Source organism: Oncorhynchus clarkii, unplaced genomic scaffold (assembly GCF_045791955.1).
Source record: "Oncorhynchus clarkii lewisi isolate Uvic-CL-2024 unplaced genomic scaffold, UVic_Ocla_1.0 unplaced_contig_13700_pilon_pilon, whole genome shotgun sequence".
Lineage (NCBI taxonomy): Eukaryota > Metazoa > Chordata > Actinopteri > Salmoniformes > Salmonidae > Oncorhynchus > Oncorhynchus clarkii.
This window is the reverse complement of record NW_027259210.1, coordinates 2344-29625: the sequence shown is the minus strand read 5'-3', so window position 1 is coordinate 29625 and position 27282 is coordinate 2344. Positions and strand designations below refer to the sequence as shown.

Genomic DNA, 27282 nt, shown 5'->3' with positions numbered 1-27282 from the left:
CTATTGTTGTTTTACTGCAGCTCTTTAATTAATGTGTTATTCTTCTCTTACTTCTTTAGGGATTTTCTTAACTGCATTGTTGGTTAAGGGCTTGTAAGTAAGTATTTCACTCTAAGGTCAACCTGTTGTATTCGGCGCATGTAACAAATACAATTTGACTTAAAGGGAGTGACAATGTGTGTGTGTGTGTGTGTGTGTGTGTGTGTGTGAGTGAGTGAGTGAGTGAGATAGAGAATCTGCTTTCTGTGCAACAGCTAACTTAATCTAGCTGAGCTATTTCATGTGATGTTGCTTGTAAAACACTGGGCTTTTAAACAAGTAGACAATGTCTGGGCAGAGGCTTTTTTCCCATAGTTAATAACCTCTCTTTGATCGACCTCAACTGAATGACGTTAAAGATCATAGTATCTGTCCCACACACACACGGTCCTGAAGTTGTACCTCTGTGTGGAAGCGTCTGCGTTCGCTGCGGCCCTGCCTGGCTCCTGTCCTCCCAGCCTCCTCCACCTCCATCCTCTCTGGATTCTCCAGCTCCAACGCCTCCAGCTTCTCTATCACCCCAGATCGGCTGGAACACACAGGGAACCAGAGTAGAGGTCAGAGGTGAAGGGTAGAGGTCAGAGGTGAAGGGTAGAGGTCAGAGGCGAAGGGTAGAGGTCAGAGGTGAAGGGTAGAGGTCAGAGGTGAAGGGTCAGATGCCTTTATTTGAACTTTCATTACATCTTCATTCTTCCTGTGGATTAAAGAAATGGATGGATACAGCGAAAGAGAATTCCTTCTCAGTGGAGAGAATAAAACAACTTTATTGGATAGTGCAGCTTTGTGTGTGTGTGTGTGTAGGGGGGGGGGGGGGGGGGGGGGGGGTTGTTCACCAAGTAAACATTACATAATCCACATGCATATAAATGAATATTACAATACACTGCTACATGAAGACATTGCGAAGGACAGGCTCCTACTCCTGTGACCGTGTTCAAACTTCCACAAACACACACAGATACACCGACAGCCTTCCTCCACACACAGATACACCACACCGACAGCCTTCCTCCACACACAGATACACCGACAGCCTTCCTCCACACACAGATACACCGACAGCCTTCCTCCACACACAGATTTATTTTGACGCTCTCTTTTGATAAGGAGAATAATTAATTTACGGGGAGCAAGTGTCGCTTTACGGGGAGCGAGAGGCCGGTACTGGGCCGTTCGCAATTACCTCTGTAGTGCCTTGAGGCCGGAGGGCGAGCAGTTGCCGTACCAGGCAGTGATAAACAGTCAGGATACTCTCGATGTTGCAGCTGTAGAACCTTTTGAGGATCTGAGGACCCATTCCAAATCTTTTCAGTCTCTTGAGGAGGAATAGGTTTTGAGGTGCCCTCTTCACGACTGTCTTGGTGTGCTTGGACCATGTTAGTTTGTTGGTGATGTGGACACCAAGGAACTTGAAGCTCTCAACCTGCTGCACTACAGCCCCGTTGATGAGAATGGGATGCGCTCGGTCCTCCTTTTCCTGTAGTCCACAATGATCTCCTTTGTAGCACCCCGGGAGGCGCAGTGGTCTAAGGCACTGCATCGCAGTGCTAGCTGTGCCACCAGAGATTCTGGGTTTGAGCCCAGGCTCTGTCGACAGGGAGGCCTATGGGGCGGTGCACAATTGGCCCAGTATCTTCCGGGTTAGGGAGGGTTTGGCCGGCAGGCATATCCTTGTCTCATCGCGCACTAGCGATTCCTGTGGGGGGCCGGGCGCAGTGCACGCTGACCAGGTCGCCAGGTGTACAGTGTTTTCTCCTACACATTGGTGCGGCTGGCTTCCAGGTTAAATGTGCATGTGTGTCAAGAGGCAGTGCGGCTTTGTTGGGTTGCGTTTCGGAGGACGCATGGCTCTCCAAAATCCGTATGGGAGTTGTAGCGATGAGACAAGACTGTAACTACTACCAATTGAATACCATGAAATTGGGGAGAGAAAAAAGGGGGTTAAAAAAAAGATCTCCTTTGTCTTGATCACGTTGAGGGAGAGGTTGTTGTCCTGGCACCACACGGTCAGGTCTCTGACCTCTTCCCTATAGGCTGTCTCATCGTTGTCGGTGATCAGGCATACCACTGTTGTGTCATCAGCAAACTTAATGATGGTGTTGGAGTCATGCCTGGCAATGCAGTCATGAGTGAACAGGGAGTACAGGAGGGGACTGAGCACGCACCCCTGAGGGGCCCCTGTGTTGAGGATCAGCTTGGCGGAACTTATAAGCTTCCAGTTTAGAGTCCCACTCCTTGAAAGGGGCATCTCTACCGTTTAGCTCAGTGCGAATGTTGCCTGTAATCCATGGCTTCGGGTTGGTGTATGTACGTACAGTCACTGTGGGGACAATGTCATTGATGCACTTATTGATAAAGCCAGCGACTGATGGTGTACTCCTCAATGCCATCGGAAGAATCCCGGAATATATTCCAGTCTGTGTTAGCAAAACAGTCCTGAAGTTTAGCATCTGCTTCATCTGACCACTTTTTTTATAGCCCGAGTCACTGGTGCTTCTGCTTTTTTTATTTTTTTGCTTGTAAGCAGGAATCAGGAGGATAGAGTTATGGTCAGATTTGACAAATGGAGGGCGAGGGAGAGTTTTGTACGCGTCTCTGTGTGTGTAGTAAAGGTGTGTCTAGAATATTTTTCCTCTCTGGTTGCACATTTAACATGCTGATAGAAATTAAGTTTCCCTGCATTAAAGTCCCCGGCCACTAGGAGCACCGCCTCTGGATGAGTGTTTTCCTGTTTTCTTATGGTGGAAAACAGCTCACTGAGTGCGGTTTTAGTGCCAGCCTTGGTCTGTGAACAGCTACGAAACATACAGATAAATTATCTACCGGTAGGTAGATAGTGTGGTCTACAGCTTATCATGAGATACTCTACCTCAGGCGAGCAAAACCCTGAGACTTCCTTAGATATCGTGCACCAGCTATTGCTTACAAATATGCATAGGCCCCCGCCCCGTGTCTTACCAGAGGCTGCTGTTCTGTCCTGCCGATAGAGTGTATAACCCGCCAGCTGTATGTTCTTAATGACGTCGTTCAGCCACGACTCGGTGAAACATAAGATATTACAGTTTTTAAATGTCCCGTTGGTAGGATATACGTGTTTTCAGTTCGTCCCATTTATTTTCCAGTGATTGAATGATAGCTAGCAGAATGAAGGGCAGATTAGCCACTTGTGATCCTCACAAGGCATCCTGATCTCTTTCCGCGAAACCTACGTTTCCTTTTCCAGCGAATCACAGGGATCTGGGCCTGGTCGGGTGTCTGTAGTATATCCCTCGCATTCGACATTCGACTGATGAAGAACTCCTCATCCAGTTTGAGGTGAGTAGTCCCAGTTCTGATGTCCAGAAGCTCTTTTCGGTCACAAGAGACGGTAGCAGCAACATTATGGACAAATCAAGTTACGATTTAAAAACAAACAAAATAGCATGGTTGGTTAAGAGCCGATAAGACGGCAGCCAACTTTGGCGCCGGAGGGTAGGGCTTATTCTCTTGGTTTATTTGAGCTGTTCTTGCCATAATATGGACTTGGTCTTTCACCAAATAGGGCTGGCTATCTTATGTATACCACCCCAACCTTGTCACAACACAACTGATTGACTCAAACACATTAAGGGAAGAAATTCCACAAATTAACTTTTAAAAATGCAAACCTGTTAATTGAAATGCATTCCAGGTGACTACCTAATGAAGCTGGTTGAGAGAATGCTAAGAGTGTGCAAAGCTGGCAAGGCAAATGGTGGCTACTTTAAATAATCTCAAATATAAAATATGCAAATTTGTAGTAACTGTTTTGGTTACTACACTATTTCATATGTGTTATTTAATAGTTTTGATGTTTTCACTACTATTCTACAATGTAGAAAATAGTCAAACTAAAGAAAATCCCAGGAATGAGTAGGTGTGTCCAAACCTTTGACTGGTACTGTAATTCAGTACTAAAGTGCTAGTTGGCTGCTGGGTTCCAGAGTGACAGCGTTTCCAAATTGCCCTGCCCTGCCCTCGCCCTGCCCTCTCTCTCTGCACTGCCCTCGCCCTGCCCTCTCTCTCTGCCCTGCCCTCTCTCTCTCTCTGCCCTCTCTCTCTCTCTGCCCTCTCTCTCTCTCTGCCCTGCCCTCGCCCTGCCCTCTCTCTCTGCACACTCTCTCTGTACTGCCCTTGCCCTGCCCTCGCGCTGCCCTTGCGTTTCTCTTTTCCTTTCAGGACTAGTTTTGGATGAGGGGGATGAGGCGGATGGGGGGGATCTGGGAGGGAAAGGATGAAGCACACCCGTGCGTGTGTGTGACCTCTTGAACCTTTCCTAGAACAGAGTCCTGAACGGATGATGAGCGAATGGAAAGTACAAAACCTGTTTATTCAGGATGTTTATGTTGAGCCTCAGCCCTGATAAAACCACAGGGAAAGATGACTAGCAATAATCAACATAGTTCATTCCCATGTGAAGTATACTGGAAAATGTGGAACGCAGACATTCACACATCTTACACTGTCTGGATTACACCAAACACAGCCTTTTCCTCGAGGACAGAGTCTGTGTATTGACACAGATGTGTTGGGGGGTGGGGTCACAAAGCTGTGTGTGTTTGGCAGCAGAGACCGTGTATCTTGCTGCGTTATGGTATTCTCTACAGATGTCCTTCTGCTAGTCTCAGCAGTCAGACAGTCCACTAACCTGGTTACCAGCCTATGTCAGTACCTGATTAACAGATAAAGCTTTACCTCGACAAATATATCCCAGGTAACAAACAGTGATTGCGGTCAGGATCACCTCCTCTCTGAACTAAGACAGGAAAGACAGTCAGGATCACCTCCTCTCTGAACTAAAACAGGAAAGACAGTCAGAATTATCTAATCTCTGAACTAAGACAGGACAGACAGTTCAGAGAGGAGGTGATCCTGACTAAGACAGGAAAGACAGTCAGAATCATCTAATCTCTGAACTAAGACAGAACAGAGAGTCAGATTCACCTCCTCTCTGAACTAAGACAGGACAGACAGTTCAGAGATTAGATGATTCTGACTAAGACAGGACAGACAGTCAGGATCACCTCCTCTCTGAACTAAGACAGGAAAGACAGTCAGAATCATCTAATCTCTGAACTAAGACAGGACAGAGAGTCAGATTCACCTCCTCTCTGAACTAAGACAGGACAGACATGCATACAGGGGACAGTTGGTTGAACAGACGGGTAGACACCTCTTCTCAGGAATGAACACGGCCTCTCTCTGAACTAAGACAGGACAGACGGACGGACAGACAGACACCTACTCTCAGGACGGAAAACGGCCTCTCTCTGAACTAAGACAGGACAGACGGACTGACAGACAGACACCTACTCTCAGGACGCAAAACGGCCTCTCTCTCCAAACTAAGACAGGACAGACAGGACAGGCAGGCAGGCAGGCAGACTCACCTCTTCTCAGGACTGAAAATGGCCTCTCTCTCCTCACCAGGACTCCTCACTCTGCTCCTCTTTTCTGCCTTCCTGGCCTCGGCCTCCAGCCTCCTGGACCGTGGAGTATCATGGTGCCCTCCCAGGACCAACCCTAACCGCCCTGCCAGGTGGCTCTCTGTGCTGGCCACCGTGTTGCCGCTTGCATCGGAGTCCAGCGAGCTGACCGAACCGCTGATGTGAGAGCCATTGGACAGCAGGGAGCTGCCGGAGGGAAAGGGGTCGCTGGGGAGCGGGGAGAAGCAGCGGGGGACTCCACCCAGGCTGGAGCAGGAGCCCGTAGGAGACAGGAGGTCGTGGTGGGCGAGAGGGACCGAGCCGTGGAGGCCACTTCGGTCCACCTCGTCACCGTTGACTGAGCCGGCGTCTGAGCCACGGGCCACGGAACCACAGTCACCTGGAAAAGGGTTGGGGTGGAAGGTCAAAGACAGACAGATGATCTCTCCATTGTAATGTTATAATATTTCACAGCTGTGTTGCTTGCTAACACCATTCCAATCACTTCAGATATATCTGATGCAGCACATATACACTAGAGATGGGGACCATGGGGCAAGATGTGTACTGTACCATGGTTACTCCATACCTGTAGAGGGCTGTGGTGAGCCCAGCCTGGGGAGGTCAGGAGCAGGCCACAAGGCCACCCCCTCGGCCTCTCTGTGGCTCAGCTCCTCCTGCCAGATGATGGAGCTGGAGTCCGGAACGTTCTCCGAGCCCCCCTCGGGGATACCTGATCCCTTCACAGCCACTTTAGCTGGTCCTGGCTCCTGAGAAGTGGTGGACTCCACCTTGCGTTTCTTCTTCTGGTTCTGCTTGTTAGTCCTGGGATAAACCACCAGCTGTTCAGTCCAGCTGGACAGAGAGAGAGGAACAGAATGTTAGTCAGGGTCCTGGGATACACCACCAGCTGTTCAGTCCAGCTGGGCAGAGAGAGAGGAACAGAATGTTAGTCAGGGTCCTGGGATACACCACCAGCTGTTCAGTCCAGCTGGACAGAGAGAGAGGAACAGAATGTTAGTCAGGGTCCTGGGATACACCACCAGCTGTTCAGTCCAGCTGGGCAGAGAGAGAGGAACAGAATGTTAGTCAGGGTCCTGGGATACACCACCAGCTGTTCAGTCCAGCTGGGCAGAGAGAGAGGAACAGAATGTTAGTCAGGGTCCTGGGATAAACCACAAGCGGCTCAGTCCAGGACATAGAGAGAGGAACAGAATGTTAGTCAGGGTCCTGGGATAAACCACAAGCAGCTCAGTCCAGGACATAGAGAACACACACACACCAGACACACACTTACCCATTGATGATCTCTTTGTTCTCCCCTCGTATAAAGTACTCCTGCTCAGGAGTGATGATACAGAGAGCGTTCTTCTGGCCCGTCTTGGGCTCGGCGTCGATGACGTCAGTACACAGGTTCAAATTCACCGTTCCCTGGGGAAGAGTGCTCGACTGGAGGGGGAAGAAGAGACAAACAATATTCAGCCTCAGATAACGGCCAACATGACAGCATGTAGACCAGGGAAAATTCAAGCAGAACAAGACTACAACCAGGACAATGATGAGAGGTTACTGCCCTGTAGCAAACTGGGAAGTACAGTTCACGTCTGATTAGTTCCTCTCAACAGCCGCAGTGGAAACTACAACTTCTGATAGGTTCAATGATCTCAGTCTGTAACAGGTGGGTTCTAGATCTCAGTCTGTGACAGGTGGGTCCTAGATCTCAGTCTGTGACTGGTGGGTTCAATGATCTCAGTCTGTGACAGGTGGGTTCTAGATCTCAGTCTGTGACAGGTGGGTTCTAGATCTCAGTCTGTGACAGGTGGGTTCTAAATCTCAGTCTGTGACAGGTGGGTTCTAGATCTCAGTCTGTGACAGGTGGGTTCTAGATCTCAGTCTGTGTTCTATCCGGAGCTGCTATATAACAGATAAGCCAGTTTTTTATTGTCCCTCCCTCACACAGAGAGAGGACGTGTATGATGGGCTTATCAGGCCCTACTAAGGTCACACCACCGTTATCCAGAGTTGCCATGACATTTCATTCAGTATGTGTGTGATGTGTGTGTGTTACTGCTAATGTTCATGTGTGGGTCTGCATATGTGCATATGGTGAGGGGCACAATTCATCACGGTTTCAACGCGTCACCTCATAATTCCCAGAAAACCCTAGAACTCCCCCTGAACCCCAGCATGGGTTCTCTAGTTCAGTGAGTGAGTGAGTGAGTGAGTGAGTGAGTGAGTGAGTGAGTGAGTGAGGAGAGTGAGAGAGAATAAAATAATGATTTTCCAGAGAAGATCCAGATCTCAGGGAATTAGACCAAAGTTCTCAATTGGTAGAAAATATATAGAGTACTGCACACACTACAATTACTTAGGTTTAAAAATAAGCTCAACTGGACACCATAATGAGGCAGTGAATGAACTGAGAGAGAAAGCAGGCAGGGCATTCCACGCCATTAAAAAGCTAATTCAAATTGAAATACCTATTTAAATTTGGCTAAAACTAATTGAATGTGTCACTGAACCAATTTAACTTTATGGCAGCGAGGTGTGGGGTCCATTTGCAAAACAAGATTTCACAAACACCCCATTGAAACCCTGCATGCAGAGTTCTGTAGAATTCTCCTACTTGTCCAGAGGAAGACTACAAACAATGCATGCAGAGAGATAGAGAGATAGAGAGATAGAGAGAGAGAGAGAGAGAGAGAGAAGAGGGGGACTGGGAGAGAGAGAGAGAGGAGGGGGACAGAGAGAGAGAGAGAGGAGTGGGGTTGGATAACTCTATCCTCTTGATTCCCGCTTACAAGCAAAAACCGAAGCAGGAAGTACCAGTGACTCCTTCAATAAGGAAGTGGTCAGATGACGCAGATGCTAAGCTACAGGACTGATGTGCTAGCACAGACTGGAATATGTTCTGGGATTCTTCCGATGACATTGAGGAGTAAACAATGGGTTAACTGCCTTGCTCAAAGGAACAGTGGGTTAACTGCCTTGCTCAGGGGAATAGTGGGTTAACTGCCTTGCTCAAGGGAACAGTGGGTTAACTGCCTTGCTCAGGGGAATAGTGGGTTAACTGCCTTGTTCAGGGGAACAGTGGGTTAACTGCCTTGTTCAGGGGAACAGTGGGTTAACTGCCTTGCTCAAGGGAACAGTGGGTTAACTGCCTTGCTCAGGGGAACAGTGGGTTAACTGCCTTGCTCAGGGGAACAGTGGGTTAACTGCCTTGCTCAGGGGAACAGTGGGTTAACTGCCTTGCTCAGGGGAACAGTGGGTTAACTGCCTTGCTCAGGGGAACAGTGGGTTAACTGCCTCGCTCAGGGGAACAGTGGGTTAAATGCCTTGCTCAGGGGCAGAATGACAGATTTTTAGCTTGTCAGCTCGCGGATTCAATCCAGCAACCTTTCAGTTACTGGCCAAACGCTCTAACCACTAGGCTACCTGCCGCAGTCCATGTGCTGTAGTGGGTTTGATTTCAACAGATCCAATTTCATATCTTCCTATTGTGTCCTCCTTCTACGGGGCCGGCTATATTTATCTGCACAGAGGGAAATTATTAAAAGCTAACTGCTTTCTCAGACTCTCTGTGACACCGTTTTTATGAACTGAACACACAGAGAATCAGCATTTTTCAGTGATACCAATTGCCCCACCGAAGACATTATTTTAACAGACTTTATATGGACAAGTAAAACTCAGAATAAAAAGGAATGTTTGACATCTTCATAAATCTGAGGGGGGTTGTAACCTCTCAGCCTTGGAATTTTATCAACTCGCCAGAAAGGGCTTTTACTTACAACATATTGTATCGTTAAATACAGCGAAGAGGAACTATGGGTACATATTGTATCGTTAAATACAGTGAAGAGGAACTATGGGTACATATTGTATCATTAAATACAGTGAAGAGGAACTATGGGTACATATTGTATCGTTAAATACAGTGAAGAGGAACTATGGGTACATATTGTATCGTTAAATACAGCGAAGAGGAACTATGGGTACATATTGTATCGTTAAATACAGTGAAGGGGAACTATGGGTACATATTGTATCGTTAAATACAGTGAAGGGGAACTATGGTACCGTTAAATACAGTGAAGAGGAACTATGGGTACCGTTAAATACAGTGAAGAGGAACTATGGGTACATATTGTATCGTTAAATACAGCAAAGAGGAACTATGGGTACATATTGTATCGTTAAATACAGCAAAGAGGAACTATGGGTACATATTGTATCGTTAAATACAGCGAAGAGGAACTATGGGTACATATTGTATCGTTAAATACAGCGAAGAGGAACTATGGGTACATATTGTATCGTTAAATACAGCGAAGAGGAACTATGGGTACATATTGTATCGTTAAATACAGTGAAGAGGAACTATGGGTACATATTGTATCGTTAAATACAGTGAAGAGGAACTATGGGTACATATTGTATCGTTAAATACAGTAAAGAGGAACTATGGGTACATATTGTATCGTTAAATACAGTGAAGAGGAACTATGGGTACATATTGTATCGTTAAATACAGTGAAGGGGAACTATGGGTACATATTGTATCGTTAAATACAGTGAAGAGGAACTATGGGTACATATTGTATCGTTAAATACAGTGAAGAGGAACTATGGGTACATATTGTATCGTTAAATACAGTGAAGGGGAACTATGGGTACATATTGTATCGTTAAATACAGTGAAGAGGAACTATGGGTACATATTGTATCGTTAAATACAGTGAAGAGGAACTATGGGCACATATTGTATCGTTAAATACAGTGAGGGGGAACTATGGGTACATATTGTATCGTTAAATACAGTGAAGAGGAACTATGGGTACATATTGTATCGTTAAATACAGCGAAGAGGAACTATGGGTACATATTGTATCATTAAATACAGTGAAGAGGAACTATGGGTACATATTGTATCGTTAAATACAGCGAAGAGGAACTATGGGTACATATTGTATCGTTAAATACAGTGAAGAGGAACTATGGGTACATATTGTATCGTTAAATACAGCGAAGAGGAACTATGGGTACATATTGAAGAGGAGGCATGTTCATCCCCAGAATATTTCCACGTTTCTATTTTGTAAAGATAAAGCTAAGAATAGGTTTGCAAAAATGTTCTGGTAACTTTCCCAAAAAAATCCCTGGTTTTCCAGAAATTCTGGTTGGAAGATTCAACCAGGAATTCTGGTAAACCAGAGAAATTTTGGAAAAGTTAACAGAATTTTTGCAACCCTATTCTAAGAACGTTAACAAGTTGATAAGAGCACTATAACAATACGGAAGAACATGAAATTGATTCTACAAGAATGAAAATCACTTCCTAAAAACACAACCTTACGGAACAATCCTTAGATGATTTTCAGATTTCACCGATGCATTGGTCTTCATAGAAAACTAAACGGCATAGAAACTGTAAATGACGTGGTAACAGGAAATAAATGTATTTCCATGATAGAATTTAAAAGTAATTTGGGATTGAACAAAAATATAAATGGAACATGAAACAATTTCCAAGATTTTACTGAGTTACAGTTCATTTAAGGAAATATGTCAATTGAAATAAATTAATTAGGCCCTAATCTATGGATTTCACATGACTGAAAATACAGATATGCATCTGTTGGTAATAAATAACAAAAAAAGTAGGGGTGTGGATGAGAAAACCAGTCAGTATCTGGTGTGACCATTTGCCTCCTACAGCATGACATCTTCTTCGCATAGAGTTGATCAGGCTGTTGATTGTGGCCTGTGGAATGTTGTCCCAACTCCTCTTCAACTCCTCTTCAATGGCTGTCGGAAGTTGCTGGATAATGGCAGGAACTGGAACACCCTTCCGTACATGTCGATCCAGAGCATCCCAAACATGCTCAATGGGTGACATGTCTGGTGAGTATGAAGGCCATTGAAGAACTGAGACATTTTCAGTTTCCAGGAATTGTGTACAGATCCTTGTGACATGGGGACGAGCATTATCATGCTGAAACATGAGGTGATGAAGGCAGCTGAATGGCACGAGAATGGGCTTCAGGATCTTGTCACGGTATCTCTGTGCATTCACATTGCCATCGACAAAATGCAATTGTGTTCGTTGTCCCTGCCCATACTATAACGCCACCACCACGGGGCACTCTGTTCCCAACGTTGACGTAAGCAAACCACTCGCCCACACGACGCCATCTTGAAAAGGGGATTCTTCTTTGAAGAGCACACTTCTCCAGCGCGCCAGTGACGGTGAGCATTTGCCCAGTGAAGTCGGTTACGACGCTGAATGATAGCCTAACTCATAAGTCACGTTGTAACCCATAGGCCTATATAATTAAGGTGGAGTACACCTACTCCATAAATCAGTCCTGGGCAACTCCAGTCCTCTGGGGCATGATTGGTGTCACACTTTCTCCCCATCCACCCCATCTAGCAAACACATCTGATTTAAACTGCATTTTTACCTGAAGATCATGATTAATTAGTTGATTGTTGGAGTCAGGTGTGTTACCTGGGGCTGGGGGTAAAAGTGTGACCACCAATCACGCTCCCGGGGACTGGAGTTGCCCAAGCCTGCCATAAACCATCAATTCTTCTGGTTTTAATTAGATTTTTTATTGCCCGGGCCGGTGGCAAGTAGTGTCAGAAACCACTGCCTGCTCTGCTCTGCTCTGGGGTGGGAGTGAAGCAGGAAGCTGCCGTTTTAAATGGCATATGTGCCTTGACACGTCACTGCCATCCCTGTTGCATCAAACACACTACTCCTATCTTCCTCCCTGTTGCGTCACACACACTACTCCTATCTTCCTCCCGCAGGCAGACAGACTCACTCACTACAGCTTCTAGTGCCGTCGGCTGAATACTAGGGTTCAATACCTCAGTCAGGATGACAACGACCAAACTATGAATTCAACACCTGGTGCAGAGGTCCCAGACCATAGAGAATATTCAGGATGGTATCTCTTCCTGCTCTCTGTTGTAGCATTATGTCAGACAAAGTGTGGACTATGGAGAGAACTCGATGACCCGGTTTCCTCCCGGTCATTGACCCACTCCGGTCCAGGGTTTCTCAACAACTTATCATCAGGGACTGAGGAGCTGTAGACCGTCTTGGGAGGTCCGCTTAGATTGAAACTGGCCCTTCAGAACTGCCCAACTGGTGTCAGTCAACTACCCAAGGGACTGGTTTGCAGCTACATCTCAGGGTTTGAGAAAACACTGCTAGCCTCTGTCTCTCACCGCATGTCATATGTCTCTCAAATGTACGACACATCCAATCCCATCTGATGTAGTAACTTTACATTAGTCTACATTAGTTCTGGGTGCTTGCAGTGGCAGGCTGTGTGTGTATGTGGAATGTTTGGGTCTGGGGCATATCTGGCATTTCCGTGTGGTTTTGGGGTCTAATGCTCTCTCTCGCTCTCTAGCCCTGTTAGTTAGTGGGAGCCTGCTGCATTTCACCAAATATGGGCATGTCAGAGGAATGCGGTGTAGAGCCTAGACCTCAGAGCATCTCCTTGACAGTTAACTAGTCCAGCTCCAAGAAGACACTGCCCACTTGAATTAAACATCTTCGGTGAAATCTTCCCTTAAAGACCTTTTTATTTTACCTTCCCGTAACTATTTTGCTTATTTTATGCGTCACACACAAAACAACATCTTCTAGGGAAATATTACCTTCCAGTCTGTTTTCTACGCACGTCATGGTTCCATGGCAACAAACAACCTGCTCAACTGAATCATGACATAGTTAAATCATTCAAATCCATCTACCTAGAGTCCTGTGAGATGGTGTTATATTGACCAGGATTCATCAGCTTTCGAACATTTGATATGTGCTGCTCTGGTCATTGTTGCCGTTCCCACGGCGTCCAGCCGTTCGTCGTGGCGTCCAGCCCTTCTACCCCTGTGGGTTGGGACGGGCTGCCCACCTCTGGCCTCTTCAGCTGGCCAAGAGCACAAGAATGACTAACAGTTAACCACCACTGAGGAGGAGAAGGGATACAGCAGTCCATATTGGGTGTTTTTATGGGGGTAAAGTAGTAGAGAGTCTGTCAGGGCAGAGGAGAATCAGCGCTGAGCTTCGTATGGTCTCTGGCACATCCCAGCTAGCTAATAGCTTCACGTCAGTTAACGTTCTCTCAGTGTCTAAAATACACACCATCTTCCTTTTAGATAATGCCGAGGCATTCTAGCCTGACGTAGGTTCTCTCAGTGTCTAAAATACACACCATCTTCGTTTTATATAATGCCGAGGCATTCTAGCCTGACGTAGGTTCTCTCAGTGTCTAAAATACACACCATCTTCCTTTTATATAATGCCGAGGCATTCTAGCCTGAGGTAGGTTCTCTCAGTGTCTAAAATACACACCATCTTCGTTTTATATAATGCTGAGGTATTCTAGCCTGACGTAGGTTCTCTCAGTGTCTAAAATACACACCATCTTCGTTTTATATAATGCCGAGGCATTCTAGCCTGAGGTAGGTTCTCTCAGTGTCTAAAATACACACCATCTTCGTTTTATATAATGCCGAGGCATTCTAGCCTGAGGTAGGTTCTCTCAGTGTCTAAAATACACACCATCTTCGTTTTATATAATGCCGAGGTATTCTAGCCTGACGTAGGTTCTCTCAAACACTTTCAGTAGGACATGACGTGGTATAATATGCAACGTATGCTCACATGTGGTTATCATCAACAACACATATGTGAAGCGTGGTAGTGAATTCTCTGGCACTAAGTGAACCATATTTAGCATTGTCAGGTGGCTGGCTAATCAAGAACATCATGGTCTGGCATCTTTATCACTGGGAGAGAGAGGAGAGGACTGTACAGTGAGATATGGAGACAAAAGCTCCTCAGAAAGCTCTATGAAAAAAGCTGAGCAATAGAATAGAAGATCACTTCATCAAAAAGAGCGATATAGGGGTTGGGGTCTATATAGGGGTTGGGGTCTATATAGGGGTTGGGGTCTATATAGGGGTTGGGGTCTATATAGGGTTTGGGGTCTATATAGGGGTTGGGGTCTATATAGGGTTTGGGGTCTATATAGGGGTTGGGGTCTATATAGGGTTTGGGGTCTATATAGGGGTTGGGGTCTATATAGGGTTTGGGGTCTATATAGGGGTTGGGGTCTATATAGGGGCTGGGGTCTATATAGGGGTTTGGGGTCTATATAGGGGTTGGGGTCTATATAGGGTTTGGGGTCTATATAGGGTTTGGGGTCTATATAGGGGTTGGGGTCTATATAGGGGTTGGGGTCTATATAGGGTTTGGGGTCTATATAGGGTTTGGGGTCTATATAGGGTTTGGGGTCTATATAGGGGTTGGGGTCTATATAGGGTTTGGGGTCTATATAGGGTTTGGGGTCTATATAGGGTTTGGGGTCTATATAGGGGTTGGGGTCTATATAGGGGTTGGGGTCTATATAGGGGTTGGGGTCTATATAGGGGTCTATATAGGGGTTGGGGTCTATATAGGGGTCTATATAGGGGTTGGGGTCTATATAGGGGTTGGGGTCTATATAGGGGTTGGGGTCTGATATAGGGGTATATATAGGGGTTGGGGTCTATATAGGGGTTGGGGTCTATATAGGGGTCTATATAGGGGTTGGGGTCTATATAGGGGTCTATATAGGGGTTGGGGTCTATATAGGGGTTGGGGTCTATATAGGGTTTGAGGTCTATATATATGGGTTGGGGTCTATATAGGGGTTGGGGTCTATATAGGGGTTTATATAGGGGTCTATATAGGGGTTGGGGTCTATATAGGGGTCTATATAGGGGTTGGGGTCTATATGGGGGTCTATATAGGGGTTGGGGTCTATATAGGGTTTGAGGTCTATATAGGGGTTGGGGTCTATATAGGGGTTGGGGTCTATATAAGGGTTTATTTAGGGGTATATATAGGGGTTGGGGTCTATATAGGGGTCTATATAGGGGTTGGGGTCTATATGGGGGTCTATATAAGGGTTGGGGTCTATATAGGGGTCTATATAGGGGTTGGGGTCTATATAGGGGTTGGGGTCTATATAGGGGTCTATATAGGGGTTGGAGTATATATAGGGGTCTATATAGGGGTTGGGGTCTATATAGGGGTCTATATAGGGGTTGGGGTCTATATAGGGGTCTATATAGGGGTTGGGGTCTATATAGGGGTCTATATAGGGGTTGGGGTCTATATAGGGGTCTATATAGGGGTTGGGATCTATATAGGGGTTGGGATCTATATAGGGTTCTATATAGGGGTTGGGATCTATATAGGGTTCTATATAGGGGTTGGGGTCTATATAGGGTTTGGGATCTATATAGGGGTTGGGGTCTATATAGGGGTCTATATAGGGGTCTATATAGGGGTTGGGGTCTATATAGGGGTCTATATAGGGGTTGGGGTCTATATAGGGGTTGGGGTCTATATAGGGGTCTATATAGGGGTTGGGGTCTATATAGGGTTCTATATAGGGGTTGGGGTCTATATAGGGTTCTATATAGGGGTTGGGGTCTATATAGGGTTCTATATAGGGGTTGGGGTCTATATAGGGTTCTATATAGGGGTTGGGGTCTATATAGGGTTCTATATAGGGGTTGGGCTCTATATAGGGTTCTATATAGGGGTTGGGGTCTATATAGGGTTCTATATAGGGGTTGGGGTCTATATAGGGTTCTATATAGGGGTTGGGGTCTATATAGGGTTCTATATAGGGGTTGGGGTCTATATAGGGTTCTATATAGGGGTTGGGGTCTATATAGTGTTCTATATAGGGGTTGGGGTCTATATAGGGGTCTATATAGGGGTTGGGGTCTGATCATGTTGATGATGAAGAATCCACTTCCATCTTCTCCTGACGTGTGCTGAACTCCCAGAATAACGTATCAGCAATATTTTGGGAGCGTTCCTATTCTAGGGACCCGGGGGGGCGCACAGTGACGGTAAATAGTGGTCATTTTCCTGACCCCGTTTCCCGGTGCCGTTCCGGAGAGTTCCCTGGGCTGCAGATGAAAAGGCCGGAGGACAATGAGCCCCACCGCGTCAGAGTAACCAGGGTAACAAAGAGAGGAAAACACTACGACAACTCAACGAACACGTGTCAGTCACACAGTTGGGGAAAAAATGGACGCACGCAAGAATAGACAACACACACACACACATGGAAACTGGGATGTTTCCTCACTTTGTCATCGCGTGGGGATTCATGATTACACAAAGATAATTATTCTGATTTCAAACATATCATCTCCAGAAAGCAACCAACTACACACAAACACAGTGCCTTTGTCTTCATCTCAGCAGTCAAAAGCAGAGTCATCTCCTCTTCGTCAATTTGGATTGCAGAGAACTGATAAGTGGGGTTTGATAAGTGGGTTACGTGTAAAGCAGACCCAACGCTAGGGTCAGGGTTAGAAGCTGAAAGCCAGGGACTGAAGCAGCATTGACAGTCAGACAGAGTGTGTAAAGGCCTCTCACACAAGCAGCCTAATCTCCAGTATGATCAGCCAGTGGGGTTGGTCACCAGTGTCACATTCCCCAGTGACACACAGACATGCACACACTAAACTGTAATGGACTTTCTCTAGTTTATGTTCTTCCGTTTCTTTCTTTCACAATCCGTATTTTTCTACTAACCTTCCCCGCTCACTCTGTTCTCTCTCACTCTGTTCTCTCTCACTCTGTTCTCTCTCACTCTGTTCTCTCACCCCTTCTTCCCTCTCCTCCCTCCCTCCACCTCCCACCTCTCTCCACCACCCATCTCTCTCCACCACCCATCTCTCTCCACCTCCCACCTCTCTCCACCTCCCACCTCTCTCCACCTCCCACCACCTCCCACCACCTCCCTCCCTCCACCTCCCTCCCTCTCTCCACCTCCCTCCACTCCTTCTCTCCACCTCCCTCCACTCCCTCTCTCCACCTCCCTCCCTCTCTCTCTCTCCACCTCCCTCTCTCCACCTCCCTCCCTCTCTCTCTCTCCACCTCCCTCTCTCCACCTCCCTCCCTCCCCCTACCTCCCTCTCTCCACCTCCCTCCCTCCCCCTCTCCACCTCCCTCTCTCCACCTCCCTCGATCCCTCCCTCCCTCTCTCCACCTCCCTCGATCCCTCCCTCCCTCTCTCCACCTCCCTCCCTCCCTCCACCTCCCTCCCTCTCTACCTCCCTCTGTCCACCTCCCTCCACTCCCTCTCTCCACCTCCCTCCACTCCCTCTCCACCTCTCTCACTCTGTTCTCTCACTCTGTTCTCTCTCACTCTGTTCTCTCTCACTGTTCTCACCCCTTCTTCCCTCTCCTCCCTCCCTCCACCTCCCCCTCCCTCCACCTCTCTCCACCTCCCTCCCTCTCCACCTCCCTCCCTCCCTCCACTCCCTCTCTCCACCTCCCTCCACTCCCTCTCTCTCCACCTCTCTCTCCACCTCCCTCCCTCCCTCTCTCTCTCCACCTCCCTACCTCCCTCCCTACCTCCCTCTCTCCAACTCCCTCGATCCCTCCCTCCACCTCCCTCCCTCCCTCCACCTCCTTCCCTCTCTCTACCTCCCTCTGTCCACCTCCCTCCACTCCCTCTCTCCACCTCCCTACACCTCTCTCACTCTCTCTCTCACTCTGTTCTCTCTCATCCCCTCCTCCTCTCACCCCTTCTTCCCTCTCCTCCCTCCCTCCACCTCCCTCTCTCCACCTCCCTCCCTCCCATTCTCCACCTCCCTCCCTCCCTCTCTCTCCACCTCCCTCCCTCCCTCCACCACCTCCCTCCCTCTCTCCACCTCCCTCCACTCCCTCCCTCCCTCCACCTCCTTCCCTCTCTCTACCTCCCTCTGTCCACCTCCCTCCACTCCCTCTCTCCACCTCCCTACACCTCTCTCACTCTGTTCTCTCTCACTCTGTTCTCTCTCATCCCCTCCTCCTCTCACCCCTTCTTCCCTCTCCTCCCTCCCTCCACCTCCCTCTCTCCACCTCCCTCCCTCCCATTCTCCACCTCCCTCCCTCTCTCCACCTCCCTCCCTCCCTCCCTCCCTCCACCACCTCCCTCCCTCTCTCCACCTCCCTCCACTCCCTCCCTCCACCTCCCTCCACTCCCTCCCTCTCTCCAACTCCCTCTCTCCACCTCCCTCCACTCCCTCTCTCCACCTCCCTTCACTCCATCTCTCCACCTCCCTCCACTCCCTCTCTCCACCTCCCTCCACTCCACCTCCCTCCACCTCCCTCCACTCCCTCTCCACCTCCCTCCACTCCCTCTCCACCTCTCTCTCTCCCCACCTCCCTCCCTCCCATTCTCCACCTCCCTCCCTCCCTCCACCTCCCTCCCTCCAACTCCCTCCCTCCCTCCCTCTCCCTCCACTCCCTCCACCTCCCTCCCTCCCTCCCTCCAACTCCCTCCCTCCCTCTCTCCACCTCCCTCCCTCCCTCCCTCTCTCCACCTCCCTCCACTCCCTCTCTCCACCTCCCTCCACTCCCTCTCTCCACCTCCCTCCACCTCCCTCCCTCCCTCTCTCCAACTCCCTCTCTCCACCTCCCTCTCTCCACCTCCCTCCACTCCCTCCACTCCACCTCCCTCCACCTCTCTCTCTCCCCACCTCCCTCCCTCCACACCTCTCTCTCTCCCCACCTCCCTCCCTCCACCTCCCTCCCTCTCTCCACCTCTCCACCTCCCTCACTCTCCCTCCCTCTCTCCACCACCTCCCTCCACTCCCTCCCTCCACCTCCCTCCCTCCCTCCAACTCCCTCTCTCCAACTCCCTCCCTCCCTCTCTCCACCTCCCTCCCTCCCTCTCTCCACCTCCCTCCCTCCCTCCCTCCCTCCACTCCCTCCCTCCCTCCCTCTCTCCACCTCCCTCCCTCCCTCTCTCCACCTCCCTCCCTCCCTCTCTCCACCTCCCTCCACTCCCTCTCTCCACCTCCCTCCACTCCCTCTCTCCACCTCCCTCCACTCCCTCTCTCCACCTCCCTCCACTCCCTCTCTCCACCTCCCTCCACTCCCTCTCTCCACCTCCCTCCACTCCCTCCCTCCACCTCCCTCCACTCCACCTCCCTCCACCTCCCTCCACTCCCTCTCCACCTCCCTCCACTCCCTCTCCACCTCTCTCTCTCCCCACCTCCCTCCCTCCACCTCCCTCCCTCTCTCCACCTCCCTCCCTCCCTCTCTCCACCTCCCTCCCTCCCTCCCTCCCTCCACTCCCTCCCTCCCTCCCTCCCTCTCTCCACCTCCCTCCCTCCCTCTCTCCCTCCCTCTCTCCACCTCCCTCCACTCCCTCTCTCCACCTCCCTCCACTCCCTCTCTCCACCTCCCTCCACTCCCTCTCTCCACCTCCCTCCACTCCCTCTCTCCACCTCCCTCCACTCCCTCTCTCCACCTCCCTCCACTCCCTCTCTCCACCTCCCTCCACTCCCTCTCTCCACCTCCCTCCACTCCCTCTCTCCACCTCCCTCCACTCCCTCTCTCCACCTCCCTCCACTCCCTCTCTCCACCTCCCTCCACTCCCTCTCTCCACCTCCCTCTCTCCACCTCTCCACCTCCTCTCTCCACTCCCTCTCTCCACCTCCCTCTCTCGCTCTCAACTCTAGTATTAGCCTGGTCAGGGACAAAGCTCATGCAAACTTGCAACATTTAGTTAAATATTCGGGGCCCTTCTCAGAATTTCCAGCACCAATGAGATTCAGGCAGACAGACACTGCTGTAAGCTATCTGAGCAAGGGGATAAGAAGGAACTAGGTAGGCTTATTTTATGACGTTTCAGAGCATGACCTTTTTTCCCCCCTTTCATGCTGAGTAGTAATCGAAACAGAGAGAGAAGGAAAGATTAAGTTGAGGAACTATTGTCCTTCTCAATGGATGTAAAAACAGACTGTGTTTACTTACTTTGAGAAGCTCCACAGTGATGGTGGAGTTGAGACAATCACAAATACTATCAGATCCCAAAATGAGTAGATTTAGAGGCCTCAAACTAGTCCTACTTTTATATGCGTAATCAGGTGAGTGTTCTTACTCAAGATTGACAGGAGCGCTATAAACAAAAGACAACGAATAAATGGACAACTCGTAAATGGAATGAGATAAACCAGTGTAGCCTAAGTTGAGGCCTCTAAACAACGTGTCCACTCTGACAATGACAACGCTAAGACTGGAGTATTAATATATCGAACGTGTTAACGGACATTACCGTAACCAAACAAACATCGTAGATTAGAAGCCATGGTAATTAACGGTAAACGTACTACTGGTGATAGAGGTGATCCGTCCCTGAGGCCTCCGCAATGGACTAGTCCACTCAGAGAGGGGTGAATCAGAGAGGGGTGAATCAGACAGGGGTGAATCAGACAGGGGTGAATCAGACAGGCGTGAATCAGACAGGCGTGAATCAGACAGGCGTGAATCAGACAGGCGTGAATCAGACAGGGGTGAATCAGACAGGGGTGAATCAGACAGGCGTCTCGTGTGCCATAATTATTTTGTATACATTTGCCACTGCTGGACTAAAACAAATCTCGGTCGACCAACAGCCTATCAACTAAATGTGGTAGGCCCTACTTCCTTCATTAACATGGTTATGGTTCCTCTATGGTAGGCTGGAGTAGAGCTAGGTAGGCTAAAAGAGACAAGAATGCTACCAAGTCATCTCTTTTTCCAGGCAGGCACCACCGATGACGTCACCACTACACAGGCAGGCACCACCGATGACGTCACCACTACACAGGCAGGCACCACCGATGACGTCACCACTACACAGGCAGGCACCACCGATGACGTCACCACTACACAGGCAGGCACCACCGATGACGTCACCACTACACAGGCAGGCACCACCGATGACATCACCACTACACAGGCAGGTAACACCGATGACATCACCACTACACAGGCAGGCACCACCGATGACATCACCACTACACAGGCAGGCACCACCGATGACATCACCACTACACAGGCAGGCACCACCGATGACATCACCACTACACAGGCAGGCACCACCGATGACATCACCACTACACAGGCAGGTAACACCGATGACATCACCACTACACAGGCAGGTACCACCGATGACATCACCACTACACAGGCAGGTAACACCGATGACATCACCACTACACAGGCAGGTACCACCGATGACATCACCACTACACAGGCAGGTACCACCGATTACATCACCACTACACAGGCAGGTACCACCGATTACATCACCACTACACAGGCAGGTCATTCAACCTACAAGGATATTGTGAAACACTACTCGTCCTTGTCAAATTGCCTCTGCTTGAAACCACAAGGCAAGAGAGTCAGTGCCATAACCTGGTTACAGACGCAGGTGAGGAGCTGTTAAGTTGTGAGGTAGCAAGTGGAAGTTGCGTGGCGGCTTTGACAGATCCTTACCGATTCGTCCAGGGCGAAACGCAGGCAGCCATGTTCGTACAGCACAAAGAACCTCCGTTGCCATTTCTGTCAGGAGAGAGAGAGACAACGTTACTACATCTGTCTGCAGGGAGAGAGAGAAACAACGTTACTACATCTGTCTGCAGGGAGAGAGAAACAACGTTACTACATCTGTCTGCAGGGAGAGAGAAACAACGTTACTACATCTGTCTGCAGGGAGAGAGAGAGAAACAACGTTACTACATCTGTCTGCAGGGAGAGAGAGAAACAACGTTACTACATCTGTCTGCAGGGAGAGAGAGAAACAACGTTACTACATCTGTCTGCAGGGAGAGAGAGAAACAACGTTACTACATCTGTCTGCAGGGAGAGAGACAACATTACTACATCTGTCTGCAGGGAGAGAGACAACGTTACTACATCTGTCTGCAGGGAGAGAGAGAAACAACGTTACTACATCTGTCTGCAGGGAGAGAGAGAAACAACGTTACTACATCTGTCTGCAGGGAGAGAGAGAGAAACAACGTTACTACATCTGTCTGCAGGGAGAGAGAGAGAAACAACGTTACTACATCTGTCTGCAGGGAGAGAGGTAGGTAGGCTAGTGGTTAGAGTGTAGGGACGGCAGGTAGCCTAGTGGTTAGAGTGTAGGGATGGCAGGTAACCTAGTGGTTAGAGTGTAGGGACGGCAGGTAGCCTAGTGGTTAGAGTGTAGGGACGGCAGGTAGCCTAGTGGTTAGAGTGTAGGGACGGCAGGTAGCCTAGTGGTTAGAGTGTAGGGACGGCAGGTAACCTAGTGGTTAGAGTGTAGGGACGGCAGGTAGCCTAGTGGTTAGAGTGTAGGGACGGCAGGTAACCTAGTGGTTAGAGTGTAGGGACGGCAGGTAGTCTAGTGGTTAGAGTGTAGGGACGGCAGGAAGACTAGTGGTTAGAGTGTAGGGACGGCAGGAAGACTAGTGGTTAGAGTGTAGGGACGGCAGGTAGCCTAGTGGTTAGAGTGTAGGGACGGCAGGTAGCCTAGTGGTTAGAGTGTAGGGACGGCAGGTAGCCTAGTGGTTAGAGTGTGGGGACGGCAGGAAGACTAGTGGTTAGAGTGTAGGGACGGCAGGTAGACTAGTGGTTAGAGTGTAGGGACGGCAGGTAGCCTAGTGGTTAGAGTGTAGGGACGGCAGGTAACCTAGTGGTTAGAGTGTAGGGACGGCAGGTAGTCTAGTGGTTAGAGTGTAGGGACGGCAGGAAGACTAGTGGTTAGAGTGTAGGGACGGCAGGTTGCCTAGTGGTTAGAGTGTAGGGGCGGCAGGAAGCCTAATGGTTAGAGTGTAGGGACGGCAGGTAACCTAGTGGTTAGAGTGTAGGGACGGCAGGTAGCCTAGTGGTTAGAGTGTAGGGACGGCAGGTAGCCTAGTGGTTACCAGGAACTCAAATCCTTCTGTTCACCTGATTTAGAATTCCTCACAATCAAATGTAGACCGCATTATCTACCAAGAGAATTCTCTTCGATTATAATCACAGCCGTATATATCCCCCCCCCAAGCAGACACATCGATGGCTCTGAACTAACTTTATTTAACTCTCTGCAAACTGGAAACGATTTATCCGGAGGCTGCATTCATTGTAGCTGGGGATTTTAACAAGGCTAATCTGAAAACAAGACTCCCCAAATTTTATCAGCATATCGATTGCGCAACCAGGGGAGGAAAGACCTTGGATCATTGTTACTCTAACTTCCGCGACGCATATAAGGCCCTGCCCCGCCCCCCTTTCGGAAAAGCTGACCACGACTCCATTTTGTTGATCCCTGCCTACAGACAGAAACTAAAACAAGAGGCTCCCACGCTGAGGTCTGTCCAACGCTGGTCCGACCAAGCTGACTCCACACTCCAAGACTGCTTCCATCACGTGGACTGGGAGATGTTTCGTATTGCGTCAGATAACAGCATTGACGAATACGCTGATTCGGTGTGCGAGTTCATTAGAACGTGCGTTGAAGATGTCGTTCCCATAGCAACGATTAAAACATTCCCTAACCAGAAACCGTGGATTGATGGCAGCATTCGTGTGAAACTGAAAGCGCGAACCACTGCTTTTAATCAGGGCAAGGTGTCTGGTAACATGACCGAATACAAACAGTGCAGCTATTCCCTCCGCAAGGCTATCAAACAAGCTAAGCGCCAGTACAGAGACAAAGTAGAATCTCAATTCAACGGCTCAGACACAAGAGGCATGTGGCAGGGTCTACAGTCAATCACGGACTACAGGAAGAAATCCAGCCCAGTCACGGACCAGGATGTCTTGCTCCCAGGCAGACTAAATAACTTTTTTGCCCGCTTTGAGGACAATACAGTGCCACTGACACGGCCTGCAACGAAAACATGCGGTCTCTCCTTCACTGCAGCCGAGGTGAGTAACACATTTAAACGTGTTAACCCTCGCAAGGCTGCAGGCCCAGACGGCATCCCCAGCCGCGCCCTCAGAGCATGCGCAGACCAGCTGGCCGGTGTGTTTACGGACATATTCAATCAATCCCTATACCAGTCTGCTGTTCCCACATGCTTCAAGAGGGCCACCATTGTTCCTGTTCCCAAGAAAGCTAAGGTAACTGAGCTAAACGACTACCGTCATCATGAAGTGCTTTGAGAGACTAGTCAAGGACCATATCACCTCCACCCTACCTGACACCCTAGACCCACTCCAATTTGCTTACCGCCCAAATAGGTCCACAGACGATGCAATCTCAACCACACTGCACACTGCCCTAACCCATCTGGACAAGAGGAATACCTATGTGAGAATGCTGTTCATCGACTACAGCTCGGCATTCAACACCATAGTACCCTCCAAGCTCGTCATCAAGCTCGAGACCCTGGGTCTCGACCCCGCCCTGTGCAACTGGGTACTGGACTTCCTGACGGGCCGCCCCCAGGTGGTGAGGGTAGGCAACAACATCTCCTCCCCGCTGATCCTCAACACTGGGGCCCCACAAGGGTGCGTTCTGAGCCCTCTCCTGTACTCCCTGTTCACCCACGACTGCGTGGCCACGCACGCCTCCAACTCAATCATCAAGTTTGCGGACGACACAACAGTGGTAGGCTTGATTACCAACAACGACGAGACGGCCTACAGGGAGGAGGTGAGGGCCCTCGGAGTGTGGTGTCAGGAAAATAACCTCACACTCAACGTCAACAAAACTAAGGAGATGATTGTGGACTTCAGGAAACAGCAGAGGGAACACCCCCCTATCCACATCGATGGAACAGTAGTGGAGAGGGTAGCAAGTTTTAAGTTCCTCGGCATACACATCACAGACAAACTGAATTGGTCCACTCACACAGACAGCATCGTGAAGAAGGCGCAGCAGCGCCTCTTCAACCTCAGGAGGCTGAAGAAATTCGGCTTGTCACCAAAAGCACTCACAAACTTCTACAGATGCACAATCGAGAGCATCCTGGCGGGCTGTATCACCGCCTGGTATGGCAACTGCACCGCCCTCAACCGTAAGGCTCTCCAGAGGGTAGTGAGGTCTGCACAACGCATCACCGGGGGCAAACTACCTGCCCTCCAGGACACCTACACCACCCGATGTCACAGGAAGGCCATAAAGATCATCAAGGACATCAACCACCCGAGCCACTGCCTGTTCACCCCGCTATCATCCAGAAGGCGAGGTCAGTACAGGTGCATCAAAGCTGGGACCGAGAGACTGAAAAACAGCTTCTATCTCAAGGCCATCAGACTGTTAAACAGCCACCACTAACACTGAGTGGCTGCTGCCAACACACTGACACTGACTCAACTCCAGCCACTTTAATAATGGGAATTGATGGGAAATGATGTAAATATATCACTAGCCACTTTAAACAATGCTACCTTATATAATGTTACTTACCCTACATTATTCATCTCATATGCATACGTATATACTGTACTCTATATCATCGACTGTATCCTTATGTAATACATGTATCACTAGCCACTTTAAACTATGCCACTTTGTTTACATACTCATCTCATTTGTACATACTGTACTCGATACCATCTACTGTATCTTGCCTATGCTGCTCTGTACCATCACTCATTCATATATCCTTATGTACATATTCTTTATCCCCTTACACTGTGTACAAGACAGTAGTTTTGGAATTGTTAGTTAGATTACTTGTTATTACTGCATTGTCGGAACTAGAAGCACAAGCATTTCGCTACACTCGCATTAACATCTGCTAACCATGTGTATGTGACAAATAAAATTTGATTTGATTTGATTTGGTTAGAGTGTAGGGACGGCAGGTAGCCTAGTGGTTAGAGTGTAGGGACGGCCTAGTGGTTAGAGTGTAGGGACGGCCTAGTGGTTAGAGTGTAGGGACGGCCTAGTGGTTAGAGTGTAGGGACGGCAGGTAGCCTAGTGGTTAGAGTGTAGGGACGGCAGGTAGCCTAGTGGTTAGAGTGTAGGGACGGCAGGTAGCCTAGTGGTTAGAGTGTAGGGGCGGCAGGTAGCCTAGTGGTTAGAGTGTAGGGACGGCAGGTAACCTAGTGGTTAGAGTGTAGGGACGGAAGGTAGACTAGTGGTTAGAGTGTAGGGACGGCAGGTAGACTAGTGGTTAGAGTGTAACGCCAGTAACCAAAAGGTTGCTAGATCAAATCCCTGAGTTGACAAAGTAAAAATCTATCGTTCTGAATAAGGCAGTTAACCCACTGTTCCCCGGTACGCCGTCATTGTAAAGTAAGAATTTGTTCTTAATCTACTTGCCTAGTTAAATAAAGGTTACATTTTAAAAAACGAATGACATGACGACCCTGCAGTGGACCCTCAGGCCTACATCCACTGTATATAAACACTACCGACGCAGGTTCAGAGTCCATTTCTCTGACTCTATTGATCATCGGTCTGTAGTGTTTCAAGCTCTTCCATTACGCTCCGAACAAGATCTAGCTTCCTAAGTGGATTTTAAAAACCCGATGAAAACCTCCTGATGGTCCACGTTCACTCATCCCCTCTCTCACTACAGGGTTCTGCTGCCTGGGGAATGGTGTTCAGGCGAATGTTTATCATGTGACTACAGTGCTACGGAACAGCGAACATGCATACTAACCCATCCCCCACTTCATGTGAGCGTACACACACACACACACACACACACACACACACACACCATGGGTGCTCTTACCCGGGATCTTTGCATGGGATTGCTAAAGTCTGTTCCCTCGGGGGCCAAGCACAGCCATCCGCCATAAATAGGTTTGGCCTGTAAAACACAAGAGAACAGAGCAATTTAGACGAGCATTAACATTGAGGGGGGAGGGGGAAAGCAGTGAGAGAGAAAGTCTGGGTGAATGAGTAGAGAGAGACCCTCAAGGCGAGGCCGTCTTAAAACCACACCGGTTAGCAAGCCTGTCAGTGTAATCAGCACCATTTGATGCTACAAACCACTGCCTTTCCGTTCAAATTGCTTC

At 48.9% G+C, this 27282-nt stretch overlaps 1 protein-coding gene across 1 annotated transcript; it reads right to left on the bottom strand.

The window, feature by feature from the left end:
- Nucleotides 1–441: 441 nt before the first annotated feature.
- On the bottom strand, nucleotides 442–27074 carry LOC139399890 (myosin phosphatase Rho-interacting protein-like; the record flags this gene model as incomplete). The annotated part of the gene is made up of 6 exons (XM_071145016.1): nucleotides 442–568; nucleotides 5448–5883; nucleotides 6073–6338; nucleotides 6781–6932; nucleotides 21832–21897; nucleotides 26997–27074. Coding segments are annotated over 6 exons (1125 nt in total), but the record flags the coding sequence as incomplete, so codon positions are not given.
- Between the last annotated feature and the right edge of the window lie 208 nt (nucleotides 27075–27282).